The sequence below is a fragment of the Bos indicus genome, chromosome 25, assembly GCF_029378745.1.
Source record: "Bos indicus isolate NIAB-ARS_2022 breed Sahiwal x Tharparkar chromosome 25, NIAB-ARS_B.indTharparkar_mat_pri_1.0, whole genome shotgun sequence".
NCBI lineage: Eukaryota > Metazoa > Chordata > Mammalia > Artiodactyla > Bovidae > Bos > Bos indicus.
Genome location: NC_091784.1, coordinates 36,066,206 through 36,083,195, shown reverse-complemented (window position 1 = coordinate 36,083,195; position 16,990 = coordinate 36,066,206). Strand labels below are relative to the sequence as shown.

The following is a 16,990-nucleotide window of genomic DNA, read 5'->3' as shown; positions in this document are numbered from 1 at the left end:
AACAGTGACCGGAGCAGACTTCAAGCCGCCTAGATGGAAACCCTTCCGAGGGCGGGGCCTCTCCCAGCCGGACAGATGCAGCCATGCAATCTGCTTCCTGCAGCCCCAGGGCACACTTCCTCCTTGCGGTCAGTGACTTCAAAAGCTGCCCCAAGTTCAACTGTTTCTCCAACTTGGGGGACTTTGGGGGCAGCCAGCCGCACGTTGAGGGAAAGCCTCCTCCTGACCCCTCTTCTCTCGGGCTCCCTCTTCGTCATTAAACTGAAACTGCTTTCTTGCAGTCGGATGAATTGAACCCTGTGACCCTTCCTTGGACCTCGTCCTCTGTGACCTGCCCTGTTCCCTCACTCTGTGCTCCCACGCCTGGCAGCCGACCAGTCCCCAGGGTGTAGAACCTGCCCTCCCCGGTCAGGGTCTTCTCCCGCTACGCCCCCTCCCTCCCTCCCCATCCTTCTTCCCTTGGCTTCTAAAGCCCTGCCCCTGCCCGGCTCAAGTTCCTGTTTCTGTTTGAATGAAGCCCTTCGGATCCCCTCCAGCAGATGGACTCTGTCCTCCTCTGACCCCCAGGGGCGCTCCGGGCCTGCCCTACATTTCTGCCCTCACCGCACCTAGGATGACCTGCCTCTGGGTCCTTGCTTTGTGCCTGGGGTCAGCTTATCAGCAGAGTGGCTGTGCCCGATTGGGGACTCAGCACCTCCCACGGTGCCTCGCAGAGAATAGGCATAGCATTCAATAAATGTCATAGTTTTGAAATATCTGTTGAAATAAAAAGAAACGCTTTTTTTTTCCTCCAGGAGTCAAAATGCATGGCTTTCATCCACTTTCAACACATAAAAGATGTTTTCAACACAGAAAGGCCTTTCACCGCTCTTACTTAATAGTCGGCTTTTGGAATGATGTGGACTAGAATGAAAGATGAGGACGAGCGCCTCTGAAATCAGCTGTTTTGAATTAAATAAAGCAAAGTAAGGTTGGAGTCAGGTGAAGCGAGAGGATGGGATTCAACCAAGGGAGAGTTAACGTGTGTGTGGGCACCTGGGAACTCTGAGGGCTTGTCTTCCCACCTACCTAGGAGGTGGCGCGGGAGAGGAGGGTGGGCTGTCCCCACGCCTGCCGGACCAGCCTGTTGCCCCTTACCTTGACTTAGATCAGAACCGCTTAGCCCTCCTGTGGCTTCTCAAAATCGCAAGGAGGTTTTTAGGTTTTTTTCTTGTTTCTTTTGGGGTTTTTCAGAGGCAGAGGTGTTTTTTTTTCCCCCTTAGTTATTCCTGGTAACTTTCAGAGTTCAGCTTCCTCAGTAAGGATGCTGAGTCCAGGGAGCGAGGTCATGTGAGCCCGTGTGGAGGCCCTCGCTGCTCCACTGGCTGGGCTGTGCGTCCACGTCACGGGCGCTCAGTTTCCCTGCCTGCTCCACCCGGAGCACCGGAGCTGGGATGCTCTGTGTCCACAGCCAACTTGGTGGAGTCTGCATGTTTAGCTGTGCCTGTGAGAACCGACTGAAGACACTAAATGTGATAGTAGTCCCCTGGCAGTCCAGTGGTTAGGACTCAAGTGCTTTCGCTGCCGGGGTCCGGATTCAGGCCTGCCTGCCGCACGCACGGCGCAGCCAACAAACAAAAACACTTAATTGTGAAGCCACCCTTACTCAGGCCCCACAAGACACGCTGATCTGAATTCTGTCTCAGCGAGGCCAGGCAGCCTCTGACTGACATGGGGGATTGGGGGGGTGGAGGTGATGCCCCTGCCCGAGACAAGCTGTGTCATAAACTTCACCAAGAGATGGGGGGTTCTTGTCTCCATTCTGACTGAGGCCAAGTCAAGGCCTTGGTGTTGGTTGGTCAGCTGATAGAACAGACCCCGGGAGATTCTGGGGCCTCCAGGCTGGCTGACTTGCCGTGGATTGTGTGGCCAGCTCTGACTTTGTCTGCTCCCACATGTTTCCTCCAGTCAGGCTTGTCCCCCGTGGGCGGGTTGGCACTGGGCTCTGGCAGTTCTCACAGGAGCTGAGTGGCCCCCTCAGGGCAGCCCTTTCTGAGGTGCTGTTTGGAGGGTCACCTGGGGCCATCCCAGGGGTGCGGTCCAGTGTGGATCAGCGTTGGCCTCCACCTCAGGTCTGACGTTTTAACTGAGTGCTGAGCGCACAGGACACAGGCAGCTCCACTGGGTATGAGGATTTTCAAAACCCGATACTGTGTTTCAATTGTTACCAAGGAGGACTGCTCATTACCAGGGAACTGATTTTTTTTTTTTTTAAAGCTGTATCTAGATTCCTCAAGGTTATGACAAAGCTTAAGCAGCTTGTAAGCAGGCAAACGGATGAAAGTCTCTCCCACAGCGTTTGGTTTCTCATCTGCGGGTGCTGGGGGGGTTCCACTATAGGGGCTGGCTTTGGTGGGCTTTACTTTGTTGAGGCCTCAGGTGCTCCCTTCCTGCCCTTTATAAGCTAACACCCCCTCTTGACCCTGAACCTCCCCTCCCTGGACCTTTTCTTCTACAGTGACTTACTGTCACGTGAAGCACTATTTATAAAAGCTGCCCCCTCCCCCCAGGTAAACTGTGGTGCCTTAATGAAGGTACACTTTGGCCCTTAGGACGGGAACAGCTTTTAATCACAAGAACATCCTCCTCCACAGCTCCGGAGGATGAGGACGTGGACGTTGGGGCAGTGGGGGGGAACACCATTCAGCTTGATGCGCGTGGCCTGTTGCATGTGAGGGTTGTGGAGTGGGTGGGAAGAAAAAGAGGATCCTCCTATTTATCCACGGATCGTGAAAACAGGTACACCTGTACCTTTCCTTCGTGGAAGAAGTCCAGTAGCATCAAGCTTTCTGCATTCCAAGTAGGTCAGATGGCTAGTGATTGAAAGTGGACCAGCATCCAGCATGTCTTTAGAAACAGAAAGCCACAGAGGCTGTGTTTTTGTTTATCCCCTTATCATTCAAGTGACCGGGTGGGGGCTGCGTCTGCAGGCCGCTGACCAGGGGTTAAGGGCAGAGCTGCAGGGAAACGAAGTTAAGGCTTCCCTCCTCCCCGCTCCCGCCACCTGAGCCGCGAGGGAGGCAGGCTTATGATTAACTCAGCGCCATCTCAAATGCGATTTCTGGGGGCTGAAAACATTAACTTTTAAAAAATGATTTAAAATTACCAATTGACCATATCCGGGGCCGAACCTGCATGATTCAGCTCCTTTTAAAAATATCTTTTCTCAACAAATTGCTTCCTTAACATTTTAATTTGTTGATCGTAAAGGAAGCTTGCCAAATATTAGCCGTTCTTTTCCATTTCCTACAGCTTCAAGCTTTCCTTATTTGGCATATTTCAGTGGAACTGTAAGGTCACTCCCTATTTTTCTTCCCAAATAACTATATTTATTACTGTCAAGTATTGGCGGGTTTGATCCAGCTGTCATCAGAATGTTTGGAAATACTGTTTTTTGCCAGAATGCTGATTTAATGATCTAATACTGACATGGCTTGTTTTCTCTGCCGACTTGATAACTTGTTCAATAGGCTCCCCTCTTTTTTTTTTTCCCTCCTTTCTTTTTCCTTCTGCCATATGCTTTATGGGGCAGTGTGTGTGTTTTTTTTTTTTTTTGGCCATGCCTCAAAGCACGCAGGACATTAGTTCCCCAACCAGGGAGTGAAACCATGCCCCTGCAGTGGAAGTGCAGAGTCCTAACCACTGGGCCTCCAGGGAATTGACAGTGTCTTGAAGAGAGTCACAGAAGGGTTTTTTTAAATTATTCCTTCTCCCCCGCCCCCTCCCATCCCCTCCTCCTCTTTCTTTTTTCGGAGAAGACCTAGATGGTAACAAAACCCTCCTTCAAGAAGCTGGCATAGCTGCTGCCTGGCATCTTGGAGAATACTTAAGAAAAATTTTCCTTGTGAAAACCTTCAAACATATACCACAAAGTAGAAACAACTGTAGCAAACCTCCACCTACCGTCACCGGCTTTACCAGTTAGCAGCTCACGGCCCCATCTAGTTTCATTTATACTCCCGTCTAGTTTCATCTATACCCCCCATTTCTAGAAGTTTGAAAAGACCATTATCATATTTTATCCATAAAGATTTCATTATGTATCTCTAGAAGATAACATGTCCACCTTTTTTTTTTTTTCCAAAAAAAAACACCCAAACCCATCATTCCATGACCACACCTAAGAGGGGACATTTCTACCAAGGGGTGCAGAAGTGAGACAGTCCTGGGTGGGGATGGGGCGGGGTGTGTTGCAGGGGAGGGGTGGTCTGGTCCAGGACTCTGTCCTCGCCTGTCCCAGGGCCTGGGGCTGGTTACTGCTCCTCATTGAGCCTCAGTTGGCTTCATCCAGAAAACACAGATGCACTAGTTCTCCTATCTCTGAATGTCTCTTTTCTTTCTTTTTTTAATATGTCATCTATATATTTAAAAAACTTTTTAAATTAAGATATAGTTAATTTGGCTCTGAAGACCTCGAGTCTCTGAATGTTCAAGGCGCTGCCTTGCTTCAGAATCAGTCCCTGGGCCCCGAAGAAGGAGGGGGTGGGCAGGCGCCCCACCGTGTGGGGTTCTGCCTCCTTCCTGCCGGCCGTGGGAGTTTGGATCTCTGACTCCAGCTGCCTCCATCTGGCAGCTAGATGTGCGCCCAGTCATCTCTTTTATCCCAGCAGAGTTCTTCATGGGCCCCAGATTGCCCTTGCTTGCCGCGCTGATCGTCTGAAACTCTGTGTAATAGTCGCTCCTCTGAGTGGAAGCTGCTTCCACATTTGGTGGTTAGCGGTTAAGGGTCAGTTAACAGGTGTCACATTTGCAACCCATCCTCACCCCGATCTTTTGGAACTGAAATGTTGTGGTCATTCAAATTGCACAAGCTGCCTGGCGCTGCCCTAGATGCTGGGGCTATCATTCAGTGCTGGCTGGACCCCCCGGGAGCCCGCATCTGGCGAGGAGAGGACGCGTGCACAGTGCCTCTCCAGGTGTAGGGCTGGTGCTCAGGGCTGGGGGCGGGATGGGCTCAGGTTCTGATTTGGCGGCGATGGTGCTGCTGGGCCTTGAAGCGTGAGTGGGGTTTCTCCATGTCCAGGCCGCTGGGTGCTGGTGGGTAGTCACGTGTCTGACACCTGTAATCCCACCCGTAATCCCAGGGTTAGAATCAGCCGTTAATGCTGTGACTCATTTCCTTTGGCTATTTCTCTATGAATACACAGATTTCTGCCATCTACTCATGCAGTCAGTAACTCAAGAAACGTGTCTTGAGCATCTGGCCACGTGCCAGACATTTTTCTTGGTTCTGAAATGGTGGGGAAAGAGGTCAAAGTGATTCCTGCCCTCAGGGAGCTTACACTCTGGTAGGGTTACATAGTAAATGGCGGCATATAGCAGATGCCATTCATATTCTGTTTAGTTCACTTTACTACCACCAGGCCATCCAAGGATTATTCGCCTGCCCTTCCAGCCTGCTATTGCCCTTCAGTTTGACAGAGAACAGCTGCTTGTGAAATGTGACCCTGACAAGGGCAGCCCTGCCCCCTGTCCCTGCCCCGCCCCGGCTCACAAGGTGCTCAGGGAAGGTTTTCTTCTGGGCGGGCTCAGACCTTCGCCCTTCCCCTTTAATTGCCTGTAAATGGGTGGGGTTTTCCTCCTTTTGAGTAATTATCCCGACTCTCTTTGCATCAAGGAACATATTTAAAATCTAAGTATAATTTGCAACCCAAGTGTGCCCTTAAATCATTTCATCAGCAGGGTTGGTGTGGGCACAAGTGTTGTTTTCTTACAGGGCTTCCCAGGTGGCGCTAGTGGTAAAGAACCCGCCTACCAATGCAAGAGACTCAGGTTCGATCCCAAGGGTTGGCAAGATCCCTCGGAGGACACGGCAGCCCACTCCAGTGTTCTTGCCTGGAGCATCCCATGGACAGAGGAGCCTGGTGGGCTACAGTCATTGGGGTCGCAAAGAGCCGGACACAACTGAAGCGACTTAGCACACACACACATGCACGCATTCACAATGCATATTGTTTGTTTGACATCTTCGTTTTGTAGAATCCCCCAAATTGGACTAGCCCTCCCAGTTAACCACAAAGAAACTGAAACTCATACGGGTTGAGTTCTTGTCCATGGCCTCAACCGTGGGAGAGGGAAGATGAGACTGGGCCCCAGTTCCTGGGTCTGAGGTCTCAGTCTCCTGCTGGCTCTGGCCTCCTTGGCCTTCCTCCCCACTTCCAGACCCGGCTGTGATCCTTGGGTGGGGAAGGCCAGGTGCACAAAGCCCTGCTTGTTTGGCTCCACATGCCTACCAGCAGTTGCTCTTATTATAGAGCAGTTATTCTTATTTGTCAAGAAACTCAGAACAACTGTTTTTATTCTTCACAGTGAATGCTTATGCACATGACCTTTTGAGAACATATTTCTGGATGCTGCAGAGGCACTGATGTTCATGCAGATTAGCTAAGTTAAACTTTTCTTTCAGCTGAAAGTTGCCTCTGTCCCTTTAAGAATTCCACTTTGCAGAGCGCTTCTCCTATTATTAAGTGTTTATTGGGAGCCCCATGTCAATTAGTATATTTTCAGATGACAGAAGGGCCCCTTGGCAGAGCCAAGTGTTAAAGTCTGGTGTCGGTTAAACCGTACCCGCCTCCTGGTGGCAGTGAGGGATGCACAGTGTTGCTGCCCCTGGGCAGGATGGAGTGGAAGGGTGGTCTGCTGGCCCAACAGCAAGCAGCCACGTAGCACGGGTCATGTAGCATGTTCTCCTGGGGGGCAGCCACATTCATTCGCATGTTTGTGTTTAGTGTCTGAACACAGATATTTACGAATGTGGGAGATATATACCTTCACCTATATGTATAATGGCCACAATGGAAAATTCACTCACCCAGTAATTATACGAATCTTAATTGTTTGGTTAGTAAGGGCCAGGAACAGTGCTAGGTATTTGGGATTAGCGCTGAATAAATGACAGCACCTGCCCTCATGGGACTGACATTTTAGTGGTTTCAAGGGAAAGCAGCACTTGTTTTTAAGAGACCTTGGCAAAGCAGACGACCTTGAAACCTACCAAAGGCAGCAATAGTTGGCACGCTTGTTTTACAATCTCCAGACAAAAGAATCATATCAGACTCTTTATTGCAGACGTGAACATTTATTTTAAGGACTCAAATTAAACTAGAGGAGATAAATGAGCCGGCATAGTTGTTTGCTGATCATTCACGGCTGATACAATGAGCAGCTCATTAAATCGTTGGTAACAAATGGAGTCTTGAGAATTTCAACCCTGAGACACTCTGAACAACACAAACTGTAAAATGTTCCATTAAAGGTGATTTTTCCTTTGCCCTCAAAGCATCTCATTGATTTCAAAGTGTATAAAGAAGGCACTCCTGGGGCCTTTGGGGGAAAGTGCCATGTAAGAAAGTTCAAGAAGTTTCATAAAAGTTGTATTTGAACTTTCAGTGTGATTTCCATGGTGATACTTAATATGCTGTGTATCACTACAAGCATTTTCCCTTCTGTTTTCTTCTATAAATTTTCCAAAGTGGAGAAGAATTTTCCAACAATGGATGAAATGAGGCTGCTTCCTTGCACAGCAAGGTGTGCTGGGGTGTGATGGGGCTAGCTCAGGTGTCAGCATCTCAGTCGTTTAGGAGGCTCTCTAGGTGGTCCCTTTTATTTTTATTAAAAAAAATTTTTTTTTGGCTACACCATGTGGCATGTTGGGATCTTAGTTCCCTGACCAGGGTTTGAACCTGAGCCCCCTGCATTGGAAGGGCAGAGTGTTAACCACCAGACCATGAGGGAAGTCCCGGATGCTCAGCTTTCATAGCAGGCTATTTAAGTCTGGCCTCCAAGTCTCGTGTCTCACAGCCGGAGCCTCACAGAAGCCTTTCTTGTCCTGGGGTGCCAGCAACCTCTGGGGTGAAGTCACACCCAGCATGTCAAGTGTGTGGTCATGGCAGGCCTGAGGTTCTGTCGCAGGGCAGAAAGGGGGAATGTGGTGAGGACAGGCACGTGGGACACTAGGGAATTCTCTGTGCCTCCTCCCCTGACACCTGGCCTGGGGGGCCCTCCTCACAGGCCCCCCCCAACACTTCACCTGCTGGGTCGTTTCCTTTGGTCCTTCCTTCCTGGGTGTCTCCAGAAGCTCAGACTGCAGATAATTTGCTCTCGCTTTAAGTCAGCTTCTTTGTAGAATCACTCACTCATAACTTTATCTGTTACCTCGATGTCCGAGTGTCAGAAGTCCAGTCCTTCCTGACTTGGTCCCTGGGTGGCCCACCCTCCCTTCAGTTGGCTGGGACAGGTCTCATCCGTTCCCATTCCCCTCCGCAGAGCTGGCCCCAGAGCCCTGGCCTCGCTGTGGCCCAGAACCTCTTCTAGCCGGCACAGGGTCTTGAACTTGCCCCCAACTCCGTTCCCAGGGGTTCTGGCAGTTGCAGACAGTGTCAGGGTGCCGGGAGGCCCTGCCCCCACTTCAGTCCCTCTTGCGCTGGGGATGTTCAAGCTGCCTGCCCTCCTGGAATTGATAGAGAAAGGCCCCTGTGCACACACGGGTGCTTGAGGATGCTGGGCTGATCTGAAAGGGCGCTGGGGAGGAGGGAAGCATTCGTGAGAGCTGGAGAGCAAAGGGCCCTGAGTGTCAGGCACAGGCATTGAGGCCTGACCCGCCAGGGGGTGGTTCACCTACAGGGACTCCCCTGCAGAGAGCCTCCCCAGCTTTGAGGGCGGATGGCCTGTGGTGGTGACAGAGGTCAGAAGAGCAAGAGGAACCCCACCCAGGATGTGGTGTCTGTTGTCTGGAGGTAGGGAGGGAGCACACTGGAATGAACCCACATGTGCACTTGGGCATGACCAGGAGGCAAGTCAAATTCTGTGTCAGAAACCCAGAGGCCAGGAGGTGTGTGGGGGAGGACAGACATCCTGAGTAGAGAGAAACGCTCAAGAGGCAGGGTGGGTCTGTCCGGTCCCTGCCCGATTCCCAGTGCCTGGGACACAGTAGGTGCTTAATAAGCCTGTGGACCAAACACACAAGGTTGATCAAAGTCAGAGCTGGCTGCAGGTCCTCCCACGCCTGGCAGCATGTGTAAGTGGATGAGTTTCCCAAGGGGTAGAATTTAAGCAGAGAGAGGCTGAGGACTGAGTTCGGGGGAAGGAGTTTGCAGTTAAGGGTGCAGTGGAGGCCAGAGGGTGTAAGGTCAGCTAAGGTCTGGGGGCTCCCAGTAGATGGTGGATACATGAGCACAGGGTGGTTAGTGACCTCACCGTGGAAAAGGCAGATGGGTGAGTGGCCCAGAGAGGTACAGGAGGGCTTGTAGGGCTGCGCTTTGCTCAAGTTTCTGGCTTTCTCCTGCCACTGCTGCGAAATGCAGCTATTGCTGCTGAGACCCGCTCTGCTCTGCTCCCCACAAGAACATCATTTCCCACTTTTCTTTAGGTCTGCATGGTCTGCAGTGCACTGTCCACCCACTGTGTGCACCCACCAGCCTCACCAGCCCCCCTACCACCTACCTCCTGGGACCACCACAACGTGGAAAGCCAGGCCCTTGTCCCACTTGGCATGGGCTGCCCTCCTGAGACAGCCATGCTGACCGGAGTCCTTGTCCCCTGCCCTCCTTTGCCCTGTGAACCACCTGAGCACAGGTGTCCTCGTCCCCTGGAGCCCTCATGAGGTCACGTTGGCTAGAGCAGCTGCAGCCGCCTTGTCCCGATGTTTTACAGCCGAGAAAGTGTTGTCCGCCCACCTCCTGGCCCAGAGTGAGGTGTCCCAGGGAGCAGGGAGGAAGTCAGAGCTCCTTCTTCACCACCTTTCATAAAACCCTTGTCTGGAAATTAATGGATGAGAGAATCTAGGGAGCCTTGGCCCATGACACCTTGAGGAAACCTCGAGAATATGAACTTGAAACATCACAGCTGTCTCATTAAGAATGTGGGATGGCAAATTCCTTAACCTTAAGTGGCCGAGCTGGTTTAACAAGATGTTTCTCTTTGTGGTGAAATTTTCACTTTTCCCCTTTTAAAGTTATTCAGATAAAGCTGTGAGGGTGGTATAGAGTTTTGATTTTTTTAAGTTGATAATGAGTAATTTTAGGATAGATGCTTATGAACTCTGTAAATAATCATTTAAAAAACCCTTGCCTAGTGCCATGCTCATATCTCCTTTATAAATATTTGTGTAGCTGGACTCATCTGTCTGCCATGGAGGGGCTGAGCGGGTCTGTAGGGTGTGAAAGTGGCTTAGAGTGGGTGGACACCCATATTGTGTCTCTGACGTTTTCTGCTCAGAAAGAGAAGGTTAATTTTAGTCTGTGATCCTAGCACCCAAGGTGGGGGAGATTGTGGAGTTAACCCTCCTGCATGCTCATCAGCAGAATATAAGCCTCAGCTCTGCTCAGTTTGGTCCCGGCCTTCTCTGATGGTCCAGTGGTTGCTGCTGCTGCTAAGTTGCTTCAGTCATGTCCGACTCTGTGTGACCCCATAGACGGCAGCCCACCGGGCTCCCCCGTCCCTGGGATTCTCCAGGCAAGAACACTGGAGTGGGTTGCCATTTCCTTCTCCAATGCATGAAAGTGAAAAGTGAAAGTGAAGTCGCTCAGTCGTGTCCGACTCTTAGCGACCCCATGGCCTGCAGCCCACCAGGCTCCTCTGTCCATGGGATTTTCCAGGCAAGAGGACTGGAGTGGGGTGCCATAAGACTCCGCAATTCCAAGGAAGGGATCAGCAAGTTTGATCCATGATCGGGAAACTAAGATTCCACTATGCTGCTCGGCTTGGTCACATCATGAGGACTTAAGAGGGGGGTGGCTTCAGTTACATGATGGCTTTTAAGACTAAAAGCCTTTTTTTTTAAACACCCATCAGAGTGACAAGATTTTAAGTCTGAATCCATGGAGGGTTCATAGCATGATCTCTGTGTCCTGTTGGTGGGTGTGTGAGCCAGAACAACCACTTCGGAGAGGGATTTTGAAGGAGCCCGGTAGAGGGGAGCAGCTTCCCTCCAAGATGAAATGTGCCCTTAGAGATGCTCGAGGGTGTGTATTCTGGGAGACGTGCATAAGAACAGGGGTGAACACCTGGGGAGGACGTAGAGGTCATTGGAGGAGAGTAGTATCGTTCCGGGAGTTCTAGAAGGCAGGCCGCACGTGCAGATGGACCTCACAGACACAGCAGAGAGCAGGAGGGGACAGCTGAGGGGCTTGATAGCATGATCCTATTTTTATATGGCATTAAATACGCAAAGCCGTATTTTATGTTGTTCGTGGCACCATGAAAAGCTAGTGAATATGGAAAGATTTTGAGGGGAAATATAAATGCCAAATTCTGGAGATGTGATTTTTTTTTTTTTTGGTGGTGGGGAGGAGGAAAATGGTATTGAAGTGGGTTTAATGGGTTTAACCAACTATAATATCCTTTTATTAATAACAAATATGGCAGAATGTTAGAATTTGATGACGCTGGGTATAGGTACATAAGAATTTGTGCTTTCCTGGATGATTGAAATATATCATTATTAAAAAATAATGTATACTAGCTATCTGAACGTATATGAACAGGCTTTAGTAATTATTGTACTTATAGCCTAAAGTTTTCAAGATCAGGGTGTTTTATGTGGGGCCCTTTTAGCTTTTTCATGCTCTTTGCTGCTGCTGCTGCTAAGTCGCTTCAGTTGTGTCCAGCTCTGTGCGACCCCATAGATGGCAGCCCACCAGGCTCCCCCGTCCCTGGTATTCTCCAGGCAAGAACACTGGAGTGGGTTGCCATTTCCTTCTCCAATGCATGAAAGTGAAAAGTGAAAGTGAAGTCGTTCAGTCGTGTCCGACCCTCAGCGACTTCATGGACTGCAGCCTACCAGGCTCCTCTGTCCATGGGATTTTCCAGGCAAGAGGAATTCTAAGATTATAGTGACTTTAATTGTGTTTGTTGAAGAAGTTTTGTGGTCTCTTATATTAAATATTGGGAAATAGGTGAAACTTTAGGTCTCTGTACATTTTAATAGAGTTTTAAGGTGTATTTTCTTTCTTTTCTAAGATGTATTTTCTCCTTTGGAGTATGCCTCTTTTTATTTTTAAATTAGGAGATTTATCCTTTTTATTTTATTTATTTGTTTGTATCAGATCTTAGTTGTGGTACACAGGCTTAGTTCCCCAGCCAGGCATCTCCTGTGTTGAAAGCGGATTCTTAACCACTGGACCACCAGGGAAGTCCCTATGCCTTTTTTTTTTTTTAATGGTATGTTTTGTTTTATTATTCATTTTTAAAAGTATGATGTATTTATTTGGCTGTTCTGAATCTTAGTTGCAGTTTGTGGAATCTAGTTCCCTGACCAGGGATTGAACCTGGGCCCCATGTAATAGGAGTGTGGAGTCTTAGCCACTGGACCACCAGGGAAGTCCCTGGATTATGCCTTTTGATAGAAAAATAGGTCCTTGCCTCTCTTTCAGTACAGTAACAGTGAATTTTCTAGAAAAACAAGGACAGGGGAATGGAACAGAAAAGACCTGTGATGTCCACACCCCCTTATGTATAGCCCCTAGGATACTCAGGATCCTTGACAAAGTACATACCTACTATTATCCTGGCCATGGATCTGAGATGGTTTCATATTGTCTCTGCGACTAGAGATGCTTCTCAGAATGAGATTCTGGCTTAATTGAATTAGACTCCTTGCAGTCAGGATGGGAGTGAGATGGTGCATTCCTGTCGTGCCAGTTGCGGGGTATGCTATTAAAGCCGGCCGTTGATGGAAGAATATCCTTTACTCACTAGCCATCTCTCTCAGGAAATAGGAGCTTAATATGCCCCATTCAGTTAATCCCGACAACATCCTTAGAAAGGTGAGTAGAAGGCAGGTAGAGTGGTACCGGTGGCCTCCCCAGCCCCAGCCCGGGGTGTGGTGGGCCCTTCCCTTCTCCCTCCCTGGCGCCTGCCGCCCACCCACCGCGCAAGCGGGCAGGCGGGAGCGCGGCTCCAGGGGCGCCAGCTCCCGGGCCTCCTCGGTGGTCACAGGCTAGCTGGTGGGGCCAGTGGCGGGCTGAGCCCACGGCACCCGCCTCCTCAGATGGTGATCCTAGTGACCCTCTCTACGTGGCCACCATGGTCATCACTGCCTGCACGCCTCGCTCCGCCGAGGGCCGGAGGAGGACATCGCTGGAGGGGCCAGTACGTCTTTGGACTCCACAGCTTTCTGCCCAGGGTGCAGTGGCAGCGAGGCAGGCACCAGCTGTAGCGGCGGCCCTGCTCAGCTATTGGCTGGCACCACAGTGGGCCCCTCCCCCAAGCAAGAGACCGTTAGTGAGCAACTGTCCACCAGCGACCGTTAGTGGCCCCGCTCAGCCATTGGTTGGTGTCTCCGTGGGCCCCGCCCCCTGCCGTCTCGTATATAAAAGCCCCTGAATTCAGACTGTGGGGGAGATGGTTTTTTGACACGATAGTCTGCCATGTTGTCTGCTAGCTTTCAAGTCGTTATTCCTTGTTCCAACAACTCATTTCCTGATTTATTGACCTGTGGCGCCGTGAGCAGAGCGAGCTTGGGCTTGGTAACGTTATTATCTCCTTTTTACTCAAAAAGTGACTGAAGTGTCCCTGGGCGCCCTCAGCCTTCTCTCAGAGCTGTGGTCAGGGTCAAGGTTAAATAACTCAGGGAGGAGGAAGGAAGGAAGCACTCAGGACACATAGACTCGGAGACCAGCCCTTGTTAGCCCAGCCCTGTTGGGAAGTCTCAGGATCACGATCTCTTTGGATCCTGAGGACAGTCCTTCCGGGCTGTCCACGAATTTTCCTGGCTTCTCCTTGGGATGTGCAGTTTCTGGCCCGAGTCCCCAGGCTGGTCAGCGACAGACTTGGCTGGGTTTTGCCAGACTCTGGGTTCCCGCCTGGTCACCACCAGGCCCTGTGTCCAGCCTCGGGGGAGAGGGTAGAGGGGCAGGGAGGGGATCCATTAGATTACTTCAACAGGCTTGAAGCAAAGTTGGCAGGTTCCCTTCTGGCAGTGGCGTCATGAGGTTAAGACCTTTGAACACAGATTCACCTGAAGGAAGTAACTTGGGATCGTGGAGCACAGGGTTAAGGGCGTCCCCCCTCCCACTTCTTCACCCTGAGCAGGGCTGACAACCCCCGAGAGTCAAGAAGGGATGCATGGCATTTGTTGATAAGACTTTATTCCGCTGCTCAAACCACGTGCGGGTGCGAGACCATCATAATCTCGAAAGATTCTGGTTAGAAATCGTAGGAGGCAGGAAGAGGAGGCTAGGTTGACAGGACCCTCTGGTCTTTGTTGCTGTGTCTCGTGTCCTAACCAGGCCTTGAAGCCCCGCTGCTTTACAGGTGGGGAAGGGGCGGTTGTTATTCAGCCCTGGAGCTGGGGTCCACACCCAGACCTCTTTGATCCTCTCAGGGAAGATACCTGGAAGCTGATTTGTTGTTGTTGTTTTAGAAAATGTTGCTACTCATTCATGAGACATGAGGATGAAAGCTTCAATTTTAGCTGCTTTGGATCAGACAAGGATTGCTCTTATTATAAGCAGAGCTTTTTATTAACTGAAAACACTTGGCTCTTAAGATGTGGTGGTTAATTGCTGTTGAATGTATTTTTGTTACACCGCCCTGTGATAAGCCAGAGAACGGTTTGTGCCCAACACAGCAGGAAAGCGAAGAGGGGAATGACAACCTTGTGCTCCTCCAGCCCCTCATTGCAGCCTGTGGTCTTGTGTTTGCTGTGTCAGGTTTATTTCTGTTTCCCGCACCTGGTCTGAGGCTGATCAGGACCGATGATGGGAGAGACCGTCACTGAAGTGCTCAAATGTGTCCCTCTCCCTGCCTGGGCCAGTGCTCATCTCTTCCTGGTCTTTCATCGGTTGTATAGGCCTTCTAATGTCCTAGCACTGACAGAGGAAAATCAGCTATTGAACCTGGCCTTGTGTTTTGGGGGTGGTTTGTTTGTTCGTTTTTTGCAAAGTGGAAATGATTTTGTGCTTTGAAAAAGTAAGAAATGCTAGTAAAAATAAGAATCTATAAAAACATAGGATGAAGGAAATAAAAAGTCACCCCTCATCCTGTTCTTGTTCGCATTCTGGTGTAAGGCCTTCCAGACGCTTCCTTGGCTAAGGGCTTAGGACACCAGCTGATGGAAGAACACTTTGGATACCGTTTGCTAACAAATCTCTCAGCAGCTTGGAGTTTGCTGTGCTACTAAGTATATCTCCCAGTGTTAGTTTAGAAAGATTAACATGCCGTTTGTTGAAATTACCCATTACATAATATTTCACTGATTTCCTGTCTTTCATTAAATTGTTCTCTTTTTCAACTTTGTACTAATACACAAAAGAGTCAGACACGACTTAGTGACTAAACAACAACAAAAAAGACTACGTTTGGATGAACATCCTTGTGCATCTATGCATCTTTTAAAATTACTTTTAATGTCTGATTATTTCCTCAGGTTAAATTTCCAGAAGCAGAAGTGCTGAGTGAACAGTGTGTGTATATTTTTAAGACTTTGAGTACTTGTTCGGAGAAGGCAATGGCACCCCACTCCAGTACTCTTGCCTGGAAAATCCCATGGACAGAGGAGCCTGGTAGGCTGTAGTCCATGGGGTCGCTAAGAGTCGGACACAACTGAGAGGCTTCACTTTCACTTTTCACTTTTCACTTTCATGCATTGGAGAAGGAAATGGCAACCCACTCCGGTGTTCTTGCCTGGAGAATCCCAGGGACGGGGGAGCCTGGTGGGCTGCCGTCTATGGGGTCACACAGAGTCAGAAACGAGTACTTATTACCCAAACTTCCCAGAAACATTGGACTACTTTACAGCAGCAATTGCACTAAATTCCTTGTATTAACTTTTTTCTTTTGAGTAACATCTCATGGTTCCCCCTGCAAAAAAAAACCACATAAAGACAAGTCTATCTGCCTTGAACTGCTCCTCTCCCATTGTTGATTTCTTTGTGTATCTTCCTGAGTTTCTTTATACACAGAAACAAATACAAGTATGTTATTTTTTCCTTATCTACACATAGTCTGGCATGCTGTGCATACTTTTCTTCACTTTGCTTTTTAATTTTTAAAAATGATTGGTGTTCCTTAGACTTTCCAAATCAGGACATGAAAGCAGAAAATTCTGTTTCTGTTTTCTTTTTGAGTAATTTTATTTCTTTATTTTTGGCTGTGATGGGTCTTTGTTGCTACACAGACTTTTCTCTAGCTGAGGTGAGCAGGAGCTACTCTCTAGTTGCCGTGCACAGGCTTCTCATTGCAATGGCTTCTCTTGTTGCGGAGCACAGGCTCTAGGGCGTGCGGGCTCAGTGCTTGGGACTCCTGGGCTCTAGAGCACGGGCTCAGTAGTTGTGGTGCACGGGCTTAGTTGCCCCGCGGCATGTGGGATCCTCCTGGATCAGGGATTAAACCGGTGTCTTCTGCGTTGGCAGGCAGATTCTTTTACCACTGAGCCACCAAGGAAGCCCTCTATTTCCGTTTTCTGTCTCTCTCTCAGAGCACCATGGTACTCCCTGATAGGGATAGCTGTACCTTCACCATCTGGCGAGCTGTGCATCGGTGAGGACTCTCCCCTCAGTACCCCAATGTGAGATCCCTCCTCCCCTCCCCCCTGAAATAACACCACTTCCTTTTAGGGATGGGCAGTGGCTCTCCATGAGCCACCAGGAAAGCCACGAGGCCTTCTAGAAGCCTGACCTCCCACAGAGACAGCCATGGACTGTGGCGTGGCTGACTGGGGTTCAGGGTAAACGGTCTGACAATGCAGAGCTTGAGGAACTGAAATGATCACAGCTGAGATGACAAAGTGCAGGCACGGCCCAGAAGGGAAGTGGCAGCAGTGCCCCTGTGGGCTGCAGCCCCACCACAGCTGGAGGAGTCATCAGTGAAGTTCCCGCCAGGATCTAGGTGGTTCAGATAAGCCCACCTTCACACAGCTTTGTTAAGAATAGTTTGGCTCCCAAACCATGAAAGCAAACTGATACTTTTTAATACAATGTAGTTAAAAAATTTTTTTGTGAGTAAGGAGAAA

The 16,990-nt window shown here is 49.7% G+C and overlaps 1 protein-coding gene across 11 annotated transcripts in view; it reads left to right on the top strand.

Annotated features, from left to right (window-relative positions):
- CUX1 (cut like homeobox 1) overlaps positions 1–16,990 on the top strand; it is a 349,162-nt gene that overhangs the window by 28,050 nt on the left and 304,122 nt on the right. The window contains exon 1 of one of the 11 annotated variants that reach the window (XM_070780087.1): positions 13,025–13,505. The exons of the other annotated variants lie outside the window; for them this stretch is intronic. Coding sequence (XP_070636188.1) covers positions 13,407–13,505 — 99 coding nt within the window. The 5' untranslated portion in view covers positions 13,025–13,406. Of the gene's footprint in view, positions 1–13,024; positions 13,506–16,990 lie in introns of those variants that run through there. 11 annotated transcript variants of the gene reach the window in all.